At 46.8% G+C, this 23,713-nt stretch overlaps 1 protein-coding gene across 5 annotated transcripts in view; it reads right to left on the bottom strand.

Moving 5' to 3' along the window:
* Nucleotides 1-19,130, bottom strand: part of HVCN1 (hydrogen voltage gated channel 1) — a 33,326-nt gene extending 14,196 nt beyond the window's left edge. Inside the window, exons 1-3 of one of the 5 annotated variants that reach the window (XM_053587457.1) lie at nucleotides 18,949-19,046; nucleotides 18,311-18,396; nucleotides 12,132-12,171 (exon numbers count right to left, since the gene is read on the bottom strand). In XM_053587457.1, coding sequence (XP_053443432.1) covers nucleotides 12,132-12,152 — 21 coding nt within the window. In that variant the 5' untranslated portion in view covers nucleotides 12,153-12,171; nucleotides 18,311-18,396; nucleotides 18,949-19,046. Of the gene's footprint in view, nucleotides 1-12,131; nucleotides 12,172-18,310; nucleotides 18,398-18,486; nucleotides 18,718-18,739; nucleotides 18,777-18,948 lie in introns of those variants that run through there. The other 4 variants (XM_053587455.1, XM_053587453.1, XM_053587454.1 and 1 more) reach the window with 4 other exon arrangements.
* Nucleotides 19,131-23,713: the final 4,583 nt, after the last annotated feature.

Below are 23,713 nucleotides of genomic sequence, written 5' to 3' on the forward strand. Positions count from 1 at the left end.
GAAGATTCAAAATGAACAAAACGGAACTGGCCAACAAGACTTGAAAATAGTTATTACAAACATATTCAAGGATTTCAAAGCAAATACAATCTTAAAGGAACAAATAATCTTAATACAGACTGTGGTGGCTCAAGCCTGTAATCTCAGCACTTTGGGAGGCTTAGGTGGGAGGATTGCTTGAGGGCAGGAGTTCAAGCCCAGCCTAGGCAACATAGCAAGACCCCATCTCTACAAAAAACAAAAAAAATTGCTGGGTAGGGGGGTGTATGCCTGTAGTCCCAAATGCTTGGGAGGCTGAAGTGGGAGGATTGCTTGAGCCCAGGAGTTTGAGGCTATAGTGAGCTATGATCATGCTGCCATACCTCTCAGCCTGGACAACAAAGCAGAACCTTGTCACTTAAAATAATAATAATAATGATAATAGAGAAATGGAAATGGTATACTATAGAAAAAAGGTTCAGTGGACTTGACAACAGAGCAACAGAAAACATCAGGTGGAAGTATGGCAAGTAAAAAGGGCTAAAAGAAAAAAATAGAGTGCCGAGGACAGTATCAAGTGGTCTCATATATCTATGTAGCGCCTGGCCCTGTGGGGACCAGCCTATCTCTTTCCCCACAGTACTCACCATACTCTGGCTACCCTTCCATCCCTCTGCTCCCCAACTCTGAGCCTTCTGATGGGTTGTTCTCTCAATCTGGAATGCCCTTCTCCCTACCCTAGCTTAGCTTACTCTTACCCATGCTTGAAGCTTCAGCTGAAGTGTCACTTCCTCAGGCCCTCCCTGACCCCTGAAATCTAAATCAGATCCCCTCCCAATTTTATAACCTCTTCTCACATTCTTTACTTTTCCTTCAAGAGTCCTTATCATAATTTCTAACTAGAAATAGTTTTGTGTAGTCATTTATTTATTATTTCTCTCTCCTCTCTGACATTCATGCTCCAGGAAGGTCAGAGTCTTGTGTGACATCTGACCTACAGCAGAAGCCCATCTTGCACCTGCTGGCTGAGGGCTCTGGTACTCTCCCTCCCATGCCAGGCTGTGGCCTCATCTCTGCTGGACCATCATCTCTGGCTTCCCAGGACCAGCCCTGGAGTGCACTGAACCCTCCCAGCAACCCCATAATTTCCCTCTGAAACCTCACCAGTACTATTTCTCAGCATGGTGGGAGCCTCAGGGTACTTTGCAAAAACCACATTTATATTTTAAAGGAGAGGAAATTTTTCTTTCTAAAATCTTGCCACCAGTAAAGAAGGAACTTTAGTAGTATGGGGTGAAAATAGGTGGCACTCAGCAGACCAGAAAACAATTCTGGTTTTAAGTCAAGTTTGTCATGCCAGAAGCAGAAAGTTCTAGAAAAAGGCAAAGGTATAGCTGATCAAGAAACTACTGTGGGCCTCAGCAGCTTCACCACACACCGCGGACTCTCAGCACTCATGGAAAGACTGACTTGGTGAGGCACAGGAGCAACCTCTCCCGGAAGTGCTGTTACTGTTCTTAACCACAAAACTCCTCCCCTCCAACTTCACCATCTGTGGACATTTCACGTCTCTTGCTTTTTTCTGCAACCCCTAGACTTCCCAGGTACATGAACTGACAGAGTCCCTTTGTGCAGCTCCAAGAATCCAAGCCAGTGGAGTTGCTGACACTGGACACCCCCACAGCTGCAGTTCCCCTGCACGCATCCTGGCTGTCCCCACTATACCTTGACACTCCTCTCTTCAAAGTCACCTTTCTGTATCAAAGCCCATGATTCTGGTGCCAACCTGCCTATCTATTACACCCTTAGACATTGTTGACTCTGTTTTACGTGACAATCTCACTCTGGCTGCCCTTCCCAGTCTCAGCATGCCCCTGCCCCCGTGTCAAAGGTTCTTGAGACCCCAACACTATACATGGGCTGGACCATTCCTTGCACTGGGTGGCTCTTCCCCTTTGGTGGTCTCAGCAACAATTGTGTCTTTAACACTGTTCACATTCAAATCAAAGTCTCCAGCCTGATGTTTGAGTTCCTGCCCAGTCATCAGTTTGCTGTGACCCAACCGAACTCACAGAGAGAGCTTCCACACAAAGGTTCACTCTGTTACCCCAACTAGAGTGTAGTGGCACCATCATAGCTCACAGCAATCTCAAACTCCTGGGTTCAAGTGATACTCCTGCCTCAGTGTCCCAAGTAGCTAGGACTACAGTGTCCCAAGTAGCTAGGACTACAGGTACCCACCAAAATGCGTAGGTCTTTTTTTAGAGACAGGGTCTTGCTCTTGCTCAGGCTGTTCGTGAACTCCTGAGCTCAAGTGATCTCTCTGCATCGGCATCCCAGAGTGCTAGGATTACAAGTATGAAGCCTGCCAGCCTGAGCCCATTTCTTAATCTTTCACCATATCCATCCTTCCCTCCTCCCTCCCTCCCCAGCATGGTGTACCATCCATCCTGCCACCCCAGCCAAGAACGGAAGCTCATCCTCAGCCCCTCTTGGTACCTCAAGCCTCACTGATTTGGCTTCCACATCCCTCATGTCCTATTGTCTTTTCTCACTCTCTCTCGCCTGGACTCTACCCCAGCATCTTCACTTAGCCAATCCTTTCTCCATGCAATTGGCCTTCCTCCACGCCCCCTCCATCCCCATGTCTCCCACTGGCCGGAAGGCCCCTCACCTATCTCACCCTGTCTTCCGTGTCTTACGTCTAGACTTTACCTTCCCTGGGTGGCCTTTCTCAATTACCATCCTCCATCAGCTGGGTGAGGCCCTCCCAACCTGTCACAACATTACTAATGAGCTCCATGTATCTCCAAACCATCCATCTCCAGCATTGGGCCACAAACGCTGAAAAAAGCAGAGATTCCTCCTCCCTCAGTCACAGGCAGGGCAGTAAATCATTAAGGACTTAAGAGCAACAAAATCATAGGTGCTGCCCTTCAAGGTAAACATATTGCCCGCTTCCCTTTTATAGGTACTGTGACAGAAAAATCAGTACTTGGGAAATAGGGAAAAGAGAAAAATAGACCTGGAAGTGATGGAGAATAAACATTCTCGTGGCTATTTTCACAAGTGCTTGCGCTGCCATCTGTAGGAGGGGAAAGTCCCTACCGCATGGTCATCCAACAATTGCAGAAAAATGTACTTTTGAAGAAATTCAGGCCAGGTGGGTGGCTCACGCCTGTAATACTAGCACTGTGGGAGGCCAAGGCATATATGGATTGCTTGAGCTCAGGAGTTTGAGACCAGACTAAGCAAGAGTTCCGTCTCTACTAAAAATAGAAAAAATTAGCCAGACATAGTGGCAGGTGTCTGTAGTCCCAGTACTCAGGAGGCAGAGGCAAGAGGATCTCTTAAGCCCAAGAGTTTGAGGTTACTGTGAGCTATGACACCAGGGCGCTCCACTACTCCACTAAGGGTGACTGAGTGAGACTCTGTCAAAAAAAGGAAAAGAAAAGACTGACTCCCAAATCCCAGGACCTAATAGCCCTTGAGTTCCCATTTTCTTGTTCCCTCCCAGAGCTATTTCTGGAGACTTGATTGGCTAATTAACCTCAAACCCCAATAAGTCACAACACGTTACTACTGACTGCTTGTCCTTTTTTGTACGTCCCGTTAGCACACTGCTGCTGACTTCCTCCCAGGTACCACTTCATTGTAACTCCTAACAACCATCACAGTTGAGGCCATCCTTTAGGGTCTTGGAGACAGAGGTGACACATCCAAAGTAACACAGTGTTGGAAAATGGAAAAGCTGGGATGGGCCCCGGGGCTGTATGACTTGGAGACAATGTCCTAGAATACATGGCCAGACCAGAGCTCTCCCTGCTTAGAGGGTTGAATTGTGGCCCCTCCAAATTCACGCCCACCTAAAACCTCAGACTGAGACCTTATTTGGAATATGGGTCTTTGTAGATGTAATTGGTTAAAGTTCTTGAGGTGAAATCATCCTAGATTTAGGGTTAACCGTAAATCCAATGACTGGTGTCTTTATAGAAAGAAGAAAGGAAACACGGGGGCTAAGGCCTCATGAAGGTGGTGGCAGAGATCACAGTGATGCATCTACTCACCAAGGACTGGGACAGCCACCAGGAGTTGGGGAAGAGGCCCAAGAGTCCTCCCTCAGAGCCTGCAGAAGGAGCCAACCCTGCCCACACGTTGATCTCAGACTTCTGGCTGCCACATCTGTGACAGAATAAATTTGTTTTAAGCTGCCTAGTTCGTGGTAACTTGTCACAGCCCTGGAAACTAATACAGAGGATGTGCATCAGAGTCAGCCTAAGACAGGGCCGCTACAGACTGGGTGCTCTCCTCTTCATCCCTGGGGCCACACCCCCATCTCTGAGGAGGTGGCGGGAGGGTACTTCAGGTCACAAAACCATGGGATGAAGCCTGTTACCACGGCCAAGCTCAGGGACACCTATTCCCTTTGGCTCATGGTACAGGCCACCTCATGTGCTCTTGGCTTGATGCTTATAACCATGCTAAGAAGCAGATAGGTAGGGAAGTATAGTCTCTCCATTCTGCAGGAGGGGAAACTGAGGCACAGGAAGGAGAGACCACTTGCCTGAAGTCATACCACATATCAGTGGCAGGATGACAGAAGACACTCTTATATACCACTTGGTGGGCACATAAGTATGTGTGTCCTTTTCAGTAGGGTAACAAGCTAACTTCTTTTATCTTTGAAAGAAATTTTTGAGTCTTTCTGACATGCCAGGTATGGGAGCGAAGGAAGGGAGTAAGCCAGTTTCTATCAAAATCTAAATTGCCCTTATCATTTGACCTGACAAGAGACTCATACATGCAAACGGGTGCTATGGTCCTGCCACGACAGCCCCAAACTGCAAACACTCTCAAAGCTTGTTAAACACACCACAGTAGACCCACGCTTCAGACTTTACAGCTGCTCTGAAAGCAGCAGGGCTGTGGACTCCTATGTGTCAACATAGAAAGGTGTCTTTGATCTACGGTTACAGGAAAATTGGCAAAATTAACAACTCAAAACAGTGGTTACCTCTGGGATGGAAACAGAGCTGGGTTTTTTTCTATTTTTTTTTTTTTTTTCATAAGAAACTCTCATTGTTGGCATGAGTCTCAGCACTCAGAGAGTTAAGTGGGGAATAAAATATTTAGTAGAGGTGGGGACAGAAGGAACCAACGTATATAGGGTATCCATAAAGTTCATGTGCAATTGCACCCAGTATATAATTGGGATCCCCAAATAAGATGACCAAAATAATAGAACACAGAATAAAAAAAGAATTTAAGAAAACTTGACTATTTTTATAGGTCAAAACTGGTTGCAATTGGTAATCATAAAGTTCAACCTACTATTTACCTATCTTTTTTATTATACTGAGACCTTGTTTATGCAAAGTGGTTAAACAAAAAATTTTAAGTAAGTGATAACAGGCGCCCGTCACAACACTTGGCTATTTAATTTTTTGGTTGCAGCTGTCATTGTTGTTTAGCAGGCCTGGGCCAGGCTTGAACCCACCAGCCTTGGTGTATGTGGCTTGCATCCTACTCACTGAGCTACAGGCATGGAGCGAAGTTTTGTTTTGTTTTTTTTTAAATGACAAGAATGATGGTATCATAAGAGGTGGAGTCATAAGAGGTGGAAGGCCCCAGGGTCTGAGATGGGGCCTTCCCTCCCTCAGTAAAGGGCTAAGCTCAGCCCCTGCAACATGGTAACCACTAGTTAGTAGATGCCCACCACAGACTTGCACCTCAAGTTCCTGTCTCCTGGTCCTGGGGGTTTCAGGCCCACCAGGCAAGGCCCAAATCCTGGCCTTCACCTCCTCCCCTCAAAGCCCACCCATCACTAAGGCCAGTGTGTTTCAGTAACTCAATGACCTGCTACTCTTCTGTCACCTAAGACCACATCACTCCCTATTGGCTAACCCAACAGGATTAACCTGAGGTTGCTGTCCTCAGAAAGGCCTGCCTGGCCCTCAGCAGCCCTCTGGAAAGTTGAACTTCTGGAAGGTTCCCACCATTCCCTGGTAAGAACAGCTCACTGGGCTCAGACTGTATAAACAGCATGGTATGCATTGAACACTTGCTCTCCTTTGGAAGAGTCTAGAACTTTTCTAAGTGCCAGGCAGAGGATGCCTATGTGACCAGCCTCCAGCCAAAACTCTGGGTGCTGAGTCTCTAATGAACTTCTCCAGCCTTAAACATGTCACACATCTTGTCACAACTGGTTGTAGGAAGAATCATATGTGAACTCTGTGATCCCTCCCCAGGAGAAAACTCTGGAAGCTTGTGCCTGGTTTCCGCCGAAATTCACCCTATGTGCCTTTTCCCTGTATGGTTTTAATTTGCGTCCTTTTGCTGCACTAAGTCTCAGCCATTAGGATATCCATATGCTGAGTCCTAGGAGCCCTCCCAATGAGTCACTGAATCCTGACATAGTCCCTTATTCAAAAGTCTTTTTTGGGCCAGGTGCAGTGGCTCACACCTGTAATCCCAGCACTCTGGGAGGCCGAGGCAGGTAGACTGCCTGAGCTCAGGAGTTTGAGACTAGCCTGAGCAAAAGCAAGATGCTGTCTCTACTAAAAATAGAAAAACGGAGGCAAGAGGCTCACTTGAGCCCAAGAGTTGGAGGCTGCTGTGAGCTATGACACCACGGCACTCTACCCAGCTTGAGACTCTCACTCAAAAAAAAAAATAATAATAAAAATAAAAGTTTGACGGCGCCCGTAGCTCAGTGGGTAGGGCACCGGCCACATACACTGAGGCTGGCAGGTTCAAACCCGGCCCGGGCCAGCTAAAAATAACAATGACAGCTGCAACCAAAAAATAGCCAGCCATTGTGGCAGGCACCTATAGTCCCAGCTATTTGGGAGGCTAAGGCAAGAGAATCACTTAAGCCCAAGAGTTTGAGGTTGGTGTGAGCTGTGTTGCCACAGCACTCTACTGAGGGCAACATAATGAGACTGTCTCAAAAATAAAATAAAATAAATAAATATCTTCTTTGGTTTCAAAGAAAACTGCCTGCCTGCCCAGCCAGGCAGGCACAGTGGCATGTGCCTGTAATCCTAGCACTTTGGGGGGCAGAGGCAGGAGGATCTCTTGAGGCCAGCCATTCAACCCTGCAATGAGTTATGATCATATCACTGCACTGGAGCAAGATACTGTTTCTTAAAAAAAAAAAGACTCAAGAGCTTCCCAGAGGCCTACTCCTGCTGTGTGTGCCATGGCCTCTGCCTGCCTATCTGACCTCACTTCTCACTGGTCTCTGCTCTAGCCACACTGTCTCCCTTAGCCTTCCATACTTGACAGGTGTCTCCAACCACAGGGCCTTTGCACATGTGAATTCCTTTGCCTGGAATGTGCCTCCCCCTTTCACCTTGTCATCTATGTTCTTTATTGTATTTTTTTTTAGAGATGGTTTCATGCTCTGTCACCCGGGCTGGAATGCAGTGGTGCAATCACAACCCACTGCAGCCTTGAACTCCCAGCCTTAAGCGATCCTCCTGCCTCAGCTTCCTGAGTACAAGTGTGTATCAATCATCACACTCGGTCCATCTTATCTTTTGTTCCTTCAGTCCCCACCCACAGTATCCCAGTTCATAGGCCTCCAGACCCTTCTCTGTAGCATCATGTCTACTTATTTTTGTGACTGAGGCTGATGTCCTCCACCAGACTGCCAACCCACAGGGGCACAGACTGGACAGGTTCCTGCTCAACGCCAGGACCTCTCTGCCTGGCAGGCCACATGCTCCACTGCATGTACCTAGGTGGTGGAACAAAACCCTTAAGCAAGTCTCTCCTGGGGGTGGGGATGGGAGGTGAGATAGGAGGACCAAGTAACAAGCTCACCTCCTCAACACCTCCCCAGGGGGTTAATGTTCAGGGGAAAACCTATTTTTAAAATCAGGGAAGTCTTTAAATAAGCGTGAAGTCTTTTCCTTCTCTAGGGTGGGGAGGAAGTTTGAGGTTCATGAAAACAACCACTGTGACAGCTGACTAGTTCCGGCAGGAGGGGATGCTTACAGGCTGAGGAGCTCCTCCAATGGCCCTGGTCTCCCCAAAGCTTTCTTTCCTCTTCTGGGTCAGGAACCTCCTGACTTGATAGACAAGTCTGTCCCCTGGCAAGATGATCATGAGACTGTGTGGGAAATAGTTATTTATAGGAATGGAGAGCATAGTCACTGTAACTATCCCCAGAGCACCTGCTCCTTCCCTGAGCTCTGTGCAAAGCCCTTCCTAACACTTTGCAACAACTCTATCAGGTGGGGATGTCATTGTCTCCATTTACAGATGAAGGAAACTGGGAACAGAGAGGCCAAGGACTTGCCCCAGGTCAGACAGCCACTAAGAATACACCTAGGATTCTAAACCAGGCTGCTGGTGGCCTGTGGGCCCTGTGGACCCCTCATGAACGCGGCCCAGCCCTACACCTGGATCATGGCTGGCAAAGCCCCATGCTGGGTGGGGAGTTTGAGACAGGGCTTCTCAGTAAGAAATCATGTTTTATACCTTGCCCCTTACTATACACTGACATAAAGATTCTATAACTGTCACTAAGGTGTGTGTGGAACACTTATGTTTTCCATTTTATCCTATTTCATTTCTTTTTTTTTTTTTTGTAGAGACAGAGTCTCACTTTATGGCCCTCGGTAGAGTGCCGTGGCCTCACACAGCTCACAGCAACCTCCAACTCCTGGGCTTAAGCGATTCTCTCGCCTCAGCCTCCCGAGTATCTGGGACCACAGGCGCCTGCCACAACGCCCGGCCATTTTTTTGGTTGCAGTTTGGCCGGGGCCGGGTTCGAACCCGTCACCCTCGGCATATGGGGCCGGTGCCCTACCGACCGAGCCACAGGCGCCGCCCTATTTCATTTCTTAAAAGGCTGAATTCAGCTGGGCATGCCTGAAATCCTAGCACTCTAGGAGGCCAAGGCAGGAGGATCACTTGAGCTCAGGAGCTTGAGACCAGCTTGGATGAGACCCCATATCAACAACAACAACAAAAAGGCTGAATGTAGCCCATTAAATGGATTTTAGGGGCTTGGTTGTGGTGGCTCATGCATGCCTGTAGTCCCAGAACTTTAGGAGGCCAAGGTGCTGGGACCACTTGAGGTCAGGAATTTGAGATCAGCCTGGGCAACGTAGCATGACCCCATCTCTAAAACCAAAAAAAAAAATTTTTTGTTGCAATTCTGCTGGGGCCAGGTTTGAACCCACCACCCTCGGAATATGGGGCCAGTGCCCTACTCACTGAGCCACACTTATAATCTTAGCACTCTAGCAGGCCAAGGTTGGTGGATTGCTTGAGCTCAGGAGTTCAAGATCAGACGGAGCAAGAGCGAGACCTCATCTCTAAAAAACAAAAAAAACAAAAACAAAACAAAACAAAACAAAACAATATATATATATATAGCCAGGCATTGTGGTGGTAACTATATTCCTAGCTACTCAGGAGGCTGAGGCAAGAGGATAGCTTAAGCCTAAGAGTCTGAGGTTGCTGTGAGCTATGACACAAAGGCACTCTACCCAGAGCAACAAAGAGAGACTCTGTCTCAAAAAATAATAGCAACAATGAAATAAATTTTAAAATTAGATAGACATGGTGGTACATGCCTGTAGTCCCAGCTACTTGGGAGGCTGAGGCAGGTGGATCACTTGAGCCCAGGAGTTTGAAGTTGTAGTGATGAGCTGCTGCACTCTAGCTGGGGCAACAGAGAAAGATCCTATCTCAAAAGCAAAAGCAAAACAAAACCCTCCATATAGATTTCAGGATCCACGAACGCGTTTGAAAGACACAGGGTGGGGCGGGGGTGCTATTTCCCTGAGAATAACTGTCAGAGAGGTGAGTTTGGTAAAAAGTCCCATCATTTAGAAGCATAAGTTATGGTATTAGTTTTATAAAAGCACAGAAAGGAAAAAATATAGTTAGGAATTAAGTGCTATCACCACTGTGACTCAGTCACTTGGACCAGTAACTAATGATGCTTCAGCTATGGAAATGCCAGAGAGGGAGGAAGTGGTGCCCAGCCTAGCTGACCAGAGTCTTGGCCCTGCCACACTCTGGAAGCACCTGGAAGCTCTAAAACACCAGGAAGCCTAAGACCCAGGCTTGGAGACTGATTTGATAGGTTTGGGTGTGGCCAGCTGAGGGGGAGAAGCAGCATTGGAAATGAACCCCAGCTTTGCCTGGAGCCTCTGCACACCTGCTGAGAAATAAGCCAAAAGGCTGCAAGGATTCTAGGCGCAGCTGTCTCCCAAGGTCCCCAGATGTGGCAGATGATGTGCAATCATCCACACAGAGGAACTGAATAAGGTTAGCTTATCCTCCCAAGAGGCAGCAGCCCCACACTCAGACACCTGCCCTAGAAGTGCCCCAGGTGTGTCCTTGTTCTACATTCCAACCCCCGACTGCCCTGCTGTCTCTGTGCCCCAGCACAGGTCTCTGGCCAGGTGCCACCCCACCCAAGCTGTCCCTGCACCTCCCCAGCTTCACTCAAACCCCCGGGCTCATTTGCCCACCCCCCTCCCAGCTTCACCTGCTCTGATTCACCACAGAACAGACCTTTAGCCTAGATCTTTTTTGGTTATTACCATTGTGAAAACATGAGCAAAAAAACCAATAACCAATGTCCCCCCAAGTCCAAGAACACCCATTATCTAGCTGCTTCTTTCTTTCTAATTCATTTCTTGTACAGACTGCAGACAATTTTGCAACTTATTTCCCCCTCTAGTTATATGCAGACTTAGGCCTTTTCAATGGGCAAACAACTTACCAAAGAGTCTTGTTATTGCATTTTTTTTTTTTTTTTTTACTGTTTCTAACTTTCAGCCCTTTTATTGCCAATTCCAAGACCACATTTTCTCACATTTTAACATTTCTGAAATCTGGATGATCCATTTCCGTGTTTCATCACCTCACGTCAGGGTGAATGGCAGCACTGGCTTTTTCCCCCCATAGCACATAAAATAATGGTGCATTGTACACTGTTGGTTTAGGTGCCTAAGGTGTCAAGAAACATGGTGCCTAAATTGTACTTTTTCCTTTTTGTGGATTATTTCCTTTCCCATTAGTGAGATGACCAGCCTTGAATATGAACATTTTCCTGATTCTTGACACACTACTAGTTTTTTTCCCAGAAAGTTGTAGGGGTTGATCCAGTTCCTCCTGATAGGGTCGAGTGAGCTGGTCTCACCACAGTCTAATCGGCATAAAGCATTTCCACATGTTTTTTTGGTCCACCAAATTTAATAGGGAACTAAAATGACGGTAAAGTATACATTGCTTCTATTTACCTTTCTTTGGTATTAACTTTCTACTAATAATACCTGGAATCCATGGGACCCTAAATCTTACAGTTACTGGGCCATCAACTTGACAAAGTATAAGATCATCACCGTTCTCACTCTGATGAGGTCCTGGAAGCCCTCACATTTGCTGCTTGGTTTCTGCCCCACTCACCCTGCAGCTCCCTTGAACTTCCAGTACTTCCCTCAGTAGCTCCACTGGGCCAGGCCCCAGAACAGCTGAAATGGAATTCAACATTTCCTCTCCATCATGCCCCAGTCTTCATAACCAATGTCCCCCCAAGTCCAAGAAACCTGTACCACAGATATCAAGGACAGAGTTCACTGGTCCTACTCAGGACGGCCATATGATATAGGAGGCAGAGCATTTGCTTTGGAGTCAGGACAGGTTGAAATTCCATTTCTGCCACCTCCTAGCTGTGTGAAATTGAGCAGGTGGCTTTACTTCTCTGTGTCCAAGTTTCATTAACTGTAACTTGGGCGGTAAGGAGAAGCCCTGTATGGAATTAGTATCTGCCTAATGTGAGATCACTGTCTCATCAAATCCTACCGACAATCTTGTCAGGAGCAGAGGTAGTATGTATATAACCTTTTCACCATTTTCCAGATGAGGAAACTAGGTGCAGGGAGTTGAAGGGCCTGGCCTAACGATACAGTCATTAAAATGCAGAGCTGGGATTTGAACCGCCTGATTTAGGTTATCAGGCTACTCTGAGGTTCTGTGAAGTTGTCCTATAGTTTTTCATCTTTGTGACTTTTAATACTTAGGTTTGGTGGAAACGCCCTGACTAGGGTGCTGAAACACCAAACAGAATTATCGTTAAGGCTGGGAAGTCTTTAAATGCTACTAGACCAGCTGAATCAATTTACCTTTTCATCCCGGGTGGACATTTTCCTTTTGCTTCTGGATCTGAAAAATAAGAAAACATTCATCCAGATTTGCCATTCTGCTGCCATTTGCCTTAGTAAGTGCTTTGTTAGTATGTACTAAGTTAGTTTTAATAGTGTCTGAGAATATTATTAAGCTCAAAATGTGTGTAGAACAACATACTTCTTGGGGATATACCCAAAAGAACTGAAACAGACACTCAAACACTTGTACGTGGAAGTTCATAGCAGCATTATCCACAACAGCCAAAAGGTGGAAACAACCCAGTGTCCATCAGTGGATGATGGAAAAGCAAAATGGGTATGTCTACAAGATGGTATGTTATTCAGCCATACACAGAAATGAACTACTGAATTGTGCTACAACACGGATAAACCTCTAAAAACTATCCTTAGAGAAAGCCGCCAACACAAGATGTCACACACTACAGTACATGATTCCATTGATATGAAATATCCAAAACAGACAAGTTCAGAGACAGAAAGCAGACTGGTGGTTGCCCAGAAGTGGGAGAAGAGACGAATGCGGAGCTGCTGCTTAATGGATACAGGGTTGCCTTTTGGGGTGATGAAAAGATTCTAGAACTAGATAAGAGGTATTGGCTGCACACAAATGTCACTGAATGATTTACTTTAAAACAGTAAATTTTATGTTATGTGAATTTCATTCCAATTTAAAAAGACAGACACTACGGAGGTGGGGTTGCTCTGAAAAGCAGCCAACAATCTAAGTGTCCACCACCAGCTGTCTGGTTAAGTCAGTTAACATACGTCTGAGCAGTGGAGCTGCCAGTGCTCGTACACCTTTGAATGGATGTGGAAAGACCTGAGTCACACAGTGAGAAAGGCACCACATTGCAGCCTAGTTTGTGTAGGATGACCCCAGCTATGTAGGGGAAAAATAGATAAAATAGATATGCTTTTTTTTGCCTACAAGAATACAGACAAACTCTTCACACTGGGTTGATTCTGGAAGAAAGGGGGGAGTGCTCTGGCTGTGAGAGTTGAGTGGGTATTTTCCTTCTCTGCTTCTAGGAGAGCTAAGCTTTTACAATGACTATGTGTTACTTCTGAAGATTATTTTTAACATAGGTGACATATACATGTAGTAAAAAATTTAAATAATACAAAAAGATATACTATGATAAGTCTCCCTTCCAATCCTGTTCTCCTTTCATGAAGCAGCCATTCTCAACAGTTCCCTATGTAGCCTTCTAGGGTATTCTATGCCTTCACACATACATCATATTTCCCCTCCCACCCCCCTTTTTTCCTTACACAAATGTGAACCCACACACTGCTGTGAACCTTATTTCCCTTTAGGGAGTGGTAGGCGGAATAAGGTGCATCTCCCAAAAACACACAGGTCCTAATCCTCAGAATGTGTATGTTACTTTATGTGGCAAAAAGGACTTTGCAGATATGATTAAATTAAGTACCTGGAGATGGGGGATTGTCCTAGATTATCCAGGTGGGTCTATGTAATTAGAAAGGTCTTTATAAGTGAGGTTGGAGGATCAAGAGATGTGAGGCTAGAAGCAGAGACTGGAGTCTGAGAGAGATCTGAAGATGTCATGTTGCTGGCTTTGAAGACAGAAGAAGGGGCCACAGTTCTAGGGATGTGGGCACCTCAAGAATGAATAAAGTCAAGATGACATTCTCCCTCACAGTCCCCAGAAGCAATGCAGCCCTGCCAACACCTTGATTTGGGGCCATAAGACTAATTTTGGACTTCTGACTCCCAGAGCTATAAGATAATAAATGTGTGTGTTGCCTCAGCCTCCCAAGTAGCTGGGACTACAGGCGCTCGCAACTCTGCCCGGATATTTTTTGCTGCAGTTGTCATTGTTGTTTGGCAGGCCCAGGCTGGATTCGAACCCGCCAGCTCTGCTGAGCTACAGGTGCTGAGCCTACAATTATTTTCTTAAAAAGTAAATGCTCTGAGAAAAGGAAGGAGCAAGAGTCTTTTGTTTCCTGTGTTTTACCAAGGAGAATTTTAAAAACATGGCTTTTTTTCTTTTTTGGGGGGGATTAATGTGAGGGTACAATTAGGTTATAATGTTTGCATTTGTTAGGAAGAGTCCCTGTTATAGTTGTGTCCTGCAAAAATTTGCTTTTAATTTTTAGTTTGTATTTGCCCTTAGTATCAACTTGTCAATTTTTATACATAAGAAAAAAACACTTGCTGTATTTCCTTGAGATTACATTGAATGTACACAGGAATTTGAAGTCAATTGACATTTTTTAAAATATTGACTCTTCCAATTTGTGTGTATGGTTTCTCTCTCCATATATTTATTAACACAGTAAGCCCTCACTTGCCATCATTGGTAGGTTCTTGGAAACTCACATATTAAGTGAAAGGACACATAACACACGCAACTTTACGGTAGACCAATTGATACAAACAAGGGTTAAGTTCCTACAGCATATTTCTGGTCACAAAAGTAAGATTGAACTTCTAAATAAAGACCCCAAACACCTCTAGTATCAAACATTGAAATACCTAAATATGAGCTATACATACACTTAAGGAAGATTAATAAGAACAAATAAGATACTTATTTACCCAATTTTTGGTAAATCAGTGAGTGATGGCAATCATAGTGCTGGTGAGTTAAATCAAGGATTAAATGTTTGCAAAGAAAAGATTATAAAGAGCACCTCCTACCACTAGGCAGTTCAAAACCAAATTATGATTTTTTTTTTTTTTTGAGACAGTCTCACTATGTCACCCTCAGTAGAGTGCTGTGGCAAAAATAAAAATAAATAAATAAATAAATGTATGTGCTATTTTAAAGCCATCAAGTTTGTGGCCATTTGTTACAGCAACCACAGGTGACTAACACAACATCTCAGAGACTGTTCTATGCCAGGGTATTCAACATTAAGTGCACTCCCTGTAATGGTTGCCCAGGATTCCACAAACAATAAACAGTTATTTAGGTTGTTTCCCAATTTCTTCCCACCCCAATGTTTCAGTGAATAACCCTGCATTCTTGTATAAATTTTATAGTTAAAAAAAACAAAATATTGGTGGCGCCTGTGGCTCAGTGAGTAGGGCGCCAGCCCCATATGCCGAGGGTGGCGGGTTCAAACCCAGCCCCGGCCAAACTGCAGCAAAAAAATAGCCGGGCGTTGTGGCGGGCACCTGTAGTCCCAGCTGCTCGGGAGGCTGAGGCAAGAGAATCGCGTAAGCCCAAGAGTTAGAGGTTGCTGTGAGTTGTGTGACGCCATGGCACTCTATCTGAGAGCCGTACAGTGAGACTCTGTCTCTACAAAAAAAAACAAACAAAAAATATTAACCATTTTGAAAAAAATATTTGGGTGGTGCCTATGGCTCAGTGGGTAGGATGCTGGCCCCATAAACGGAGGGTGGCGGGTTCAAACCCGGCCCCGGCCAAACTGCAACAAAAAAATAGCCGGGCGTTGTGGCGGGCGCCTGTAGTCTCAGCTATTCAGAAGGCTGAGGCAAGAGAATCGCCTAAGCCCAGGAGTTGGAGATTGCTGTGAGCTGTGTGATGCCACAGCACTCTACCAAGGGCGATAGAGTGAGACTCTGTCTCTACAAAAAAAAAAGAAAGAAAAAAAAATTCACAAAGACTAAAAAAAAAGTCATTTCCCTCCTTACAGGCCTGTACCAAGGGCACAAAGGACTCTGAAAGAGTTTTTTGCCTGCTGACTGATCAGAACCACTTCTGCAACCAGCGGAGTTTAGTTCTGGTCCCCATAGCAGCCTTCTCTCCCCAGAGAGGCTCAAGTGGAACCATCACAACAAGTGAAGGTGAAGAAAAGAATGAAAGTGACCTAGACACTTCCTTCTTTCACAGGATAGGAAATGGAACCACCACACATGTAAAAAATCACCCAGGTTCACCAATTCAAGCAAGAGAAAACGTGCAATTACCATGCCTCCCTCATTAAGCTACTCAAAACCAACGAAAAGGATAAAACCCAATGCTGTGAGGCTGCAGGCAAATTTGAAGACATTGCTGGGGATGATTTTTTAAAGTAGCCAACTGGTAATAAGTGGCAAGAGCCTTCAAAATGATCATACCCTGGACTTAAACTCCTCAGTTTGAAAACCATATCTCAAATCACTGGATAGTAAAAACCATATACAATAGGATAACAATATATACAGCTAAGTTGGATATTATGGCTAGAACCTAGAAATGGCCCTCAAGCCCAGATTCAGGATAAAGCTGAGAAAGGCAGAGGGGTGTTAGAAGAATGACAAATTTGAGGTTTATGAAGAAATGTAGAAAAAAATGCTGTTAAAGCACTGAGAAGAAACACAGAACTCCGATGGTTTTACACACTGCTTACAATTGAAGAAAATTATCTGAAACTTTTATAGGTGCCAGGCACTGTGCTGGGTTCTGGGGACTCTAGGGCAAAAAGTCAAAACAAAGGTCAGGGCCCTGGTGGGGTTACCTTTTAGCTGAGGAGACAAGGAACCAAGGAAACACGTAGAAATCATATCCCTTGGGGGGCGGCGCCCGTGGCTCAAGGAGTAGGGCGCCAGTGCCATATGCCGGAGGTGGCAGGTTCAAACCTAGCCCCGGCCAAAAACCAAAAAATAAAAAAAATAAAAAAAATCATATCCCTTGGGACTAAGTGCTGGAAAGAAAGAAAGCCAGAGTAATGTGCTAGAAAGCAGGTGAACATGGCTCCTTCCGGTGGGATGGTCAGGAAAGTCTCAAGAAGTGACATTTAGGCTTTGTATCCATAGCACAGTGGTTATGGCGCCAGCCACATACACTGAGGGTGGCAGGTTCAAGCCTGGCCCGAGCCAGCTAAACAACAATGACAACTGCAACAAAAAATAGCTGGGTGTTGTGGCGGGCGCCTGTAGTCCCAGCTACTTGGGAGGCTGAGGCAAGAGAATCGCCTAAGCCCAAGAGTTGGTAGTTGCTGTGCGCTGTGACGCTATGGCATTCTACCAAGGGCAACATAGTGAGAATCTGTCTCAAAAAAAAAAAAAAAAAAAAGTGACATTTATAGTGTTCCCTGAGTTACAGGGGTCAAGTCACAAGACAACTGTGGGGAAGAACATTCCCAGGAAAAGGAAGAGCATGTGCACTGTGCAGAGAGGCCTTGAAAAAGCAAAAAACTTGGAAGGAGGCGGCCAGGTGACAGCAGTGGACAAGAGGACAATGACAGAGAGAAGAATCAGAAATAACCACACAGGCCTGATCAGGTAGAGAGCATGGCAGGCGATGCAGAAGTTTTGGGGGTGGCCGGAGGGGCAGCAGAGAAGACATGAAGCAGCAAGAGACGATGGCAGCCTGGAAATGGGGTGGCAGTGTGGACGTAGATGCAGGATATGCTTACGGGTTTGCTGCTGCTCCACTGAGCAGGAGGGGAGAGAAGACAGAAAGGAGGATGCTGGCTCCCGGGGTGGTGGCCTGAGTGACTAGGAAAGGAGCAGGTCTAGGGGCAAGAACACTGGCTTCCTCCTTCTTGCTAAACCAGGGCAGGGCTGGAGCTGTGCAGCAGTCCTGGACTTGTGCAAGTCTCAGCCCAGAGACTTTCGAAACCCTGCTGCCCCCAGCCTTGATCTTACTCAAGAAGCATCTAGATGCTGATGGAGCTGTCCAGAAAAACTGCAGCTCTCAGATGGCCCTGAACAACCTGAGGTTAAAGCACGTCCAGAGAAGTGCTTTCCAAGGGGCAAGGGAGGGGGAGACTGCTGGGCAGTAACCTTGTGCCAGAGGCTGGAGTAAGCCTTTTCCACCAAGCATCTCAGTCTTCTCAGTAAGCCTGTGAGGTAGGTCCCATGCTTTACACCAAGGGACAGATAAGGAAAACAGAGGGCACAGACAGGTAGAGTCACATGCCTAGGCCTGCAAGAGCCCCTGCACCCTGCACAGGTACCAGGTTAAGTGGGGGGTGCTGCCAGTGGGAAACTGCTCTCCTCTGCCTTGGGGTTTGTCTGGCCCAACCCACAATTCTTATTCCTCAGTACCACTTCTCCTGAGTTGAGTGTTAAAGTATTTCCAGGTGAAGGCTTTGCTGCCCTGGGGGGTCCTCCTGCAGGGATGGATGCACCCTGCTCCTTCCAGCCTTTGCTCATACTCTTCTCCCCGCAGCTTTCCCAGGAGGGCGGTGGGTCAGGGACAATGTTTGACTCAAAGGATCCGGGGTATCACACAGACCTGGGTGTAAAAATCCTGGCTCTGCCTCCTTTGGCTGTGTAACCCCAGGCAAGTGGCTTGGCCTCTCTGAGTCTTGGCTTCTTCACCTGTTAGAGGGAGACAATAACGGTTCAGACTTCACCTGTTGCTGCTGCTGGACAGGTGAGGAAGCAAAGGCACCAGCCCGGACTCAGTACCAAAGGGCGGCTCCCATCAGCGCTCCCGGTTCAAGGGGGGATAACAGGCCGACAGGGGCTGCCCGGCCACGCCAAGGCAAGGGGATCACTGTCCTCTCGCGTTGGCCCGCGCTGGGAGACGCTAGAACCGACGGCAACTGAGGGCTGGGCGCACGCAGCAGGACTGGACAGCGAAAGGAGAGTCCCCTCTCCCCGGAGGGATCGAGCTTGGGGGACTTGGAGAAGTGGGGCTGCTCCAGGCCGGAGGACTTACCCAACGCCCCACTAGCCCGCGGCCAAGGCTGCAAATGGGAGCCGGGCCGCCTCCGGGCCAGCCCCGCCCCGCCCGTTCCGCCCCGGGCCCGCCCCGGGCCCGCCCCGGCCCCGCCCCGGGCCCGCCCCGGCCCCGCCCCCGCCCCCTCCAGGGCTCAGGTGGGGTCTAGGCCCCGGCGGTTGCCTGGATCTCAGTCCCCTTGTCCTTACCGCCTCTGTTTCCGATTCTCCCTAGAATCCCCCGCCTCATCAGCTCCCACTCAGCAGCCCACACACTGACCTGGGCCTCCCGCTGTCCTGAAGATGGACAAAGGTCCTGCCTGTGGGAGCGAATCACGAGAATCCCGGCCCAGGCCAGCCCTAGGGAAGGGTGGGAGCAGGCAGCCACTTCCTTCCTCCGGAGGGCGAACCACCCCCCCAACACACACACAACACACACAGGCACGTGGGGGAACAGCGCTGGCCTCTGGCGGCCGTAGCCCTCTTCCCAGTCACCCTCTTCCTGCGACACCCCTGGTTCGTTACGCACAACATCTGCTGTGCACGAGGCAGTGGAGGCATAAGGATCAGAGCTCGGCTTGGAAGCGGGCTGAGGCTGGAGAGGCTGCTCTGCTCCAGGGCTGAAATTAGCAAGAGGAAGGAGCCTTCTCTCCTGGAGGCTGCTTCTCCTTGCTCCAGACTGACTCCTTCCCATCTTGCAGGTCCAGCTTTTAGGTCCTGCCTAGCCGGGCTTCCCCGGCACTCCTCTCACTCTGGGTAATCAGTTGTTTTGTTACCTTCTGTCTTCCCCCAAGACCACTTGTCCCAAACTTCCCAGGGCAGAAGTCACTCTCTACACAATTCTCTGGTTCTGGTTTAAAGGGAAAAGAGCTTCCACTCCTTGGGGCTGTGCTAGCCTCTTGTTGCTGCTGTAACAATTACCCCGAACCTACTTGCTTAAAACAACACAACTATGCTCAGAAGCCAGAAGTCTGAAATGGGTCTCCTAAGCTAAAATCAGGGCGTGGGCAAGGCTGTGCCACCTGGAGGCTCCAGGGGTGTCCGTCCCTTGCTTCTTCCAGCTGCTAGAGGTGCCAGCGTTCCTTCTCCCATGTCTACTTCCTTCCACACATCACCTTCTCCCTTTCTCTTATAAGGACCCCTGTGATTTCATCAAACCCATCTGGGTAATCCAGGGTAATCTCTCCATCTGAAGAGCCTTAACTTAATCACAAGTGCAGATGCCCTTTGCACTTAAGGCAACATACTCACAGGGTCTGGGGTTTAGGACATGCTGTGTGTGGGGGGGGCATTATTCTGCCTCCTGTGGGGATATTGTTTCCATTGGCTTTAGCTGACTCTGCATTGCCAGCCTTGATGGGTCATAAGCTTTCCTAAAAATGATTTGGTCTAGGTTTGGCACTCATAGCTCAGCAGTTAAAGCGCCAGCTACACACACCCAGGCAGAAGGGTTTGAACCTGGCCTGGGCCTGCTAAACAACAATGGCAACTGCAACAACAACAACCACAAAAAAATACCTGGGGATTGTGATGGGCGCCTGTAGTCCCAGCTACTTGGGAGGCTGAGGCAAGAAAATCACTGAAGCACAAGAGTTAGAGGTTGCTATGAGCTGTGACGCCATGATACTCTACCTAGGGTGACACAGTGAGACTCTGTCTCAAAAAAAAAAAAAAATGATTTGGTCTAGTCTGTATGGTGGCTCAAGCCTGTAATCCTGGCACTCTGGAGCCAGGAGTTGTGGAGCGCGCCTGTAGTCCCAGCTACTTGAGAGTCTGAGGCAAGAGAATTGCTTAAGCCCAAGATTTTGAGGTTGCTGTGAGCAGTGACGCCGCAGCGTGGCACTCTTACCCAGGGCAACAGCTTAAGACTCTGTCTCAAAAAGAAAAAAGAAAAGAAAAATCCTGGCACTCTGGGAAGCTGACGTGGAAGGAGTTTGAGACTAGCCTTCAGGCTCAGCAAGAGCAAGACCCTGTCTGTACAAAAAATAGAAAAATTAGCCAGGAATGGTGGTAGGCATCTGTACCACCAGCTACTTGGAAGGCCGAGGCAGGAGGATCGCATGAGCCCAGGACTTTGAGATTGCTGTGAGCTAGGCTAGGGCCATGGCACTCTAGCCTGGACAACAGACCCAGACTCTATCTCTAAAAAAATTCTGGTCTGATCTCCTGACTTCTCAGTCATGTATTATAACATTCTTATTCCAATCCCTAAGGCATAGTGTGGTCCATTTTAAAATTTAACCTCCTTATATTTTATTAAAAACTCTCCTCCTACTCAGAGGGAGATAGAAAGAGTGGAGAAGAGGTGGAACTGCTCCCTGCAGCTCCTACTCTGCATTCAGTCCCCTCTGACTGGGAAAAGGAAGAGGGACCAGGTACCCAGCCTAACTACACACCTCAAAGCTGCAATCTTCTTCTTGTTAGCTTAATTCTTATTGTCTTAACTAGTTCTTCCCATAGATATTAGCTTACTACAGACTTGTTAAGGCAGAGCTCAAACCCCGGCCGTAGCTTGGTCTTTTGGCTGAACCCTGGCTGGAGGTATCATTCCGTATTCTTCCCACATGCTCACCTCTTAGCCCCACATTGCAATGGCCCTGGGAAAGCCTGCAACTCCCACCCTTACCTGTGATCTGGGACCTGAGGCTACCATCAGGGTTCTGTTTCCATACTTTTGGGAAACCATGATCCTAAAGGAATAGCTCAACAAGTCTAGAGAATTTGGTCATTTTCTCAACATTGCTATCTTCACTGAAATCCTTCTAGTACTCAGTCTTTTTGGAAGACAGGGAAAGAGCTCAGTTGTGTTACATCTTTAACCCTAGCTCAGAGTTGGATACATAGTAGGTATTTTCTATTGCATAAATTAATAAATGAGTATAAGATAGAGTTGCCCACCATCACTGCTACTATTCAACATTGTACTGAGAGTCCCAGCCAATGCAATAAGACAAGAAAAGAAACAAGGACAAAGACTGAAAAGATAAAATTTTTCATTTGTGATCAATGTGATTGTCTACCTAGAAAATCCAAAAGACCCAACAGACTAATATTGGACAGTCAGTATGTGGTGGGCCCTTTCTAGATACTTAGTATAAGATGAAAGAACAGCCTTTGTTCTTACAGTGTTCCCTTTTTAGTTGGGGAAGTAAGGTCAACCATCCTTAGGGAAAATCCAAGAGGTTCATGAACTTAGGTGGGAAAAAAATTACATCCTTTTTTTCATTAACCTCTAACTAAAATTTAACATTTCCATTTGTTAGCAATATAGATAACAAACCATGGTTGCATTAGCAATACTTATAATTTTGTCCTAATCAAAATCACAGATACTTTCAAATCACAATATAGTTATTGTAGATATCTCAAAATATAACTTGTACTTACCACTTCAAAATTATAGTAGTTATTGGACCAATGTCAGACTCCAGGTCTTACTCATTTCCACTTTATTTAAAGACCTCTTATTAGATGGCTCAATAAGTACCTACTGAATGAAAAAAATTATAGTAGTTATTGAGCCAGGTATTAGTACTTATAGATTAACGTATAGACTGCCACACTAGAAAAACATAAGTTTTCCCTGGGGCCATGTTGTTTTCTTAGGTCAAGATAGGAAAAGAGATGAGTGAGTTATATATGCTTCACAAGGACCCAGGCTCAAAACTAGTGTAAGTTAAACCAACTCATATGACAGTTAACATATTAATGTGTTAACAAATAACTTCATATATTTATCACAATTTAAAAAATAATTCCAAATTGCATTTCAAGATAACTGGTGTCCTTTGTAATAAAATGCATTCTGTTTTATGCATTGAAAAACATTACTTTGGGGTGGTGCCTGTGGCTCAGTGGGTAGGGCGCCGGCTCCATATACCAAGGGTGGTGGGTTTGAACCTGGCCCTGGCCAAACTGCAACAAAAAAATACCTGGGCGTTGTGGTGGGTGCCTGTAGTCCCAGCCACTCGGGAGGCTGCACTCAACTGAGGGCGATAAAGTGAGACTCTGTCTCTAAAATAAAAAAAAAGAAAAGAAGAACATTACTTTGAGAAGAAGTCCAGAAGCTTCCTCAGATGTCAAAAGCCTCAAGTTACACAAAGATTAGGAACTGTTTTAGAGGAAGGGCTTGTTCTGATGTGGGCAGTGCCATTATAGTTCTGTCACACAGGAGTCCCTCCCCACCCCATTTTCACCAAGCGGTGAGCTCAGCTTGGTTGAGGATATGTCAACCATCAGTGGTCCTGGGAGCTCTGTGGGTGTCCTGCCTTTGGTGTTTATGCAGCATTTTGAGGAAGATCTAAGAGCAGCCCTCGGGGTCTGGGCCTGTTCAGCTCTAGAACAGCAGGGGCGGTCCAAGGCAGTGGCCAGCTCTGGCATTACCCAGTGGGAAGACAGAAGGCTATCTTTGCTAGTTTTGGTTCCTCCAGGGAAGTTTCCAGCTGCTGCAGTTGACCACTTCCCTTCCTGGAACAAAAACCATATCCTGGCCCTAGGAGAAGGTGAGAAAACAGAGAGGGAGCGAAAAGTAGAGGAGTGCTCAGCCAGGGACAGGGTAGGGGGTTCTGCTGGGATTTCTCAGAGTTATATCTGCTATCTGGGTCCAGAGGCAGTTTCCCCAGCAGATATGATTCATCCACTGCAGTGACAGCCACACATGAAATCTGCACCAGGCTTGCCTGCATGTGATGATGTAGCTACATGAACAAGGAATGGCTAACTCCAACTCCCTTTCCTGATACTCAGTTCAAACTTCTGCTTCATGGTTCAGAATCACATTTAAGAGTAGAAAGAGGATGCATGTTGGCATCAAAGAGGCCTGAGTTCAAATCCTGTCTCCATCACTTCCTTTGTCAACCAGGTGACCTTTCATTAATTCATCAAATCGTTTCTGAGTGCCAACTATGTGCTAGGCACCAAATGAGGCAGAAGAGTAGGCTAAGAGGTAGAAGGAAAAAACAAGGACAGAGAACAT

The sequence above is a fragment of the Nycticebus coucang genome, chromosome 4 (genome assembly GCF_027406575.1).
Source record: "Nycticebus coucang isolate mNycCou1 chromosome 4, mNycCou1.pri, whole genome shotgun sequence".
NCBI classification, from domain to species: domain Eukaryota; kingdom Metazoa; phylum Chordata; class Mammalia; order Primates; family Lorisidae; genus Nycticebus; species Nycticebus coucang.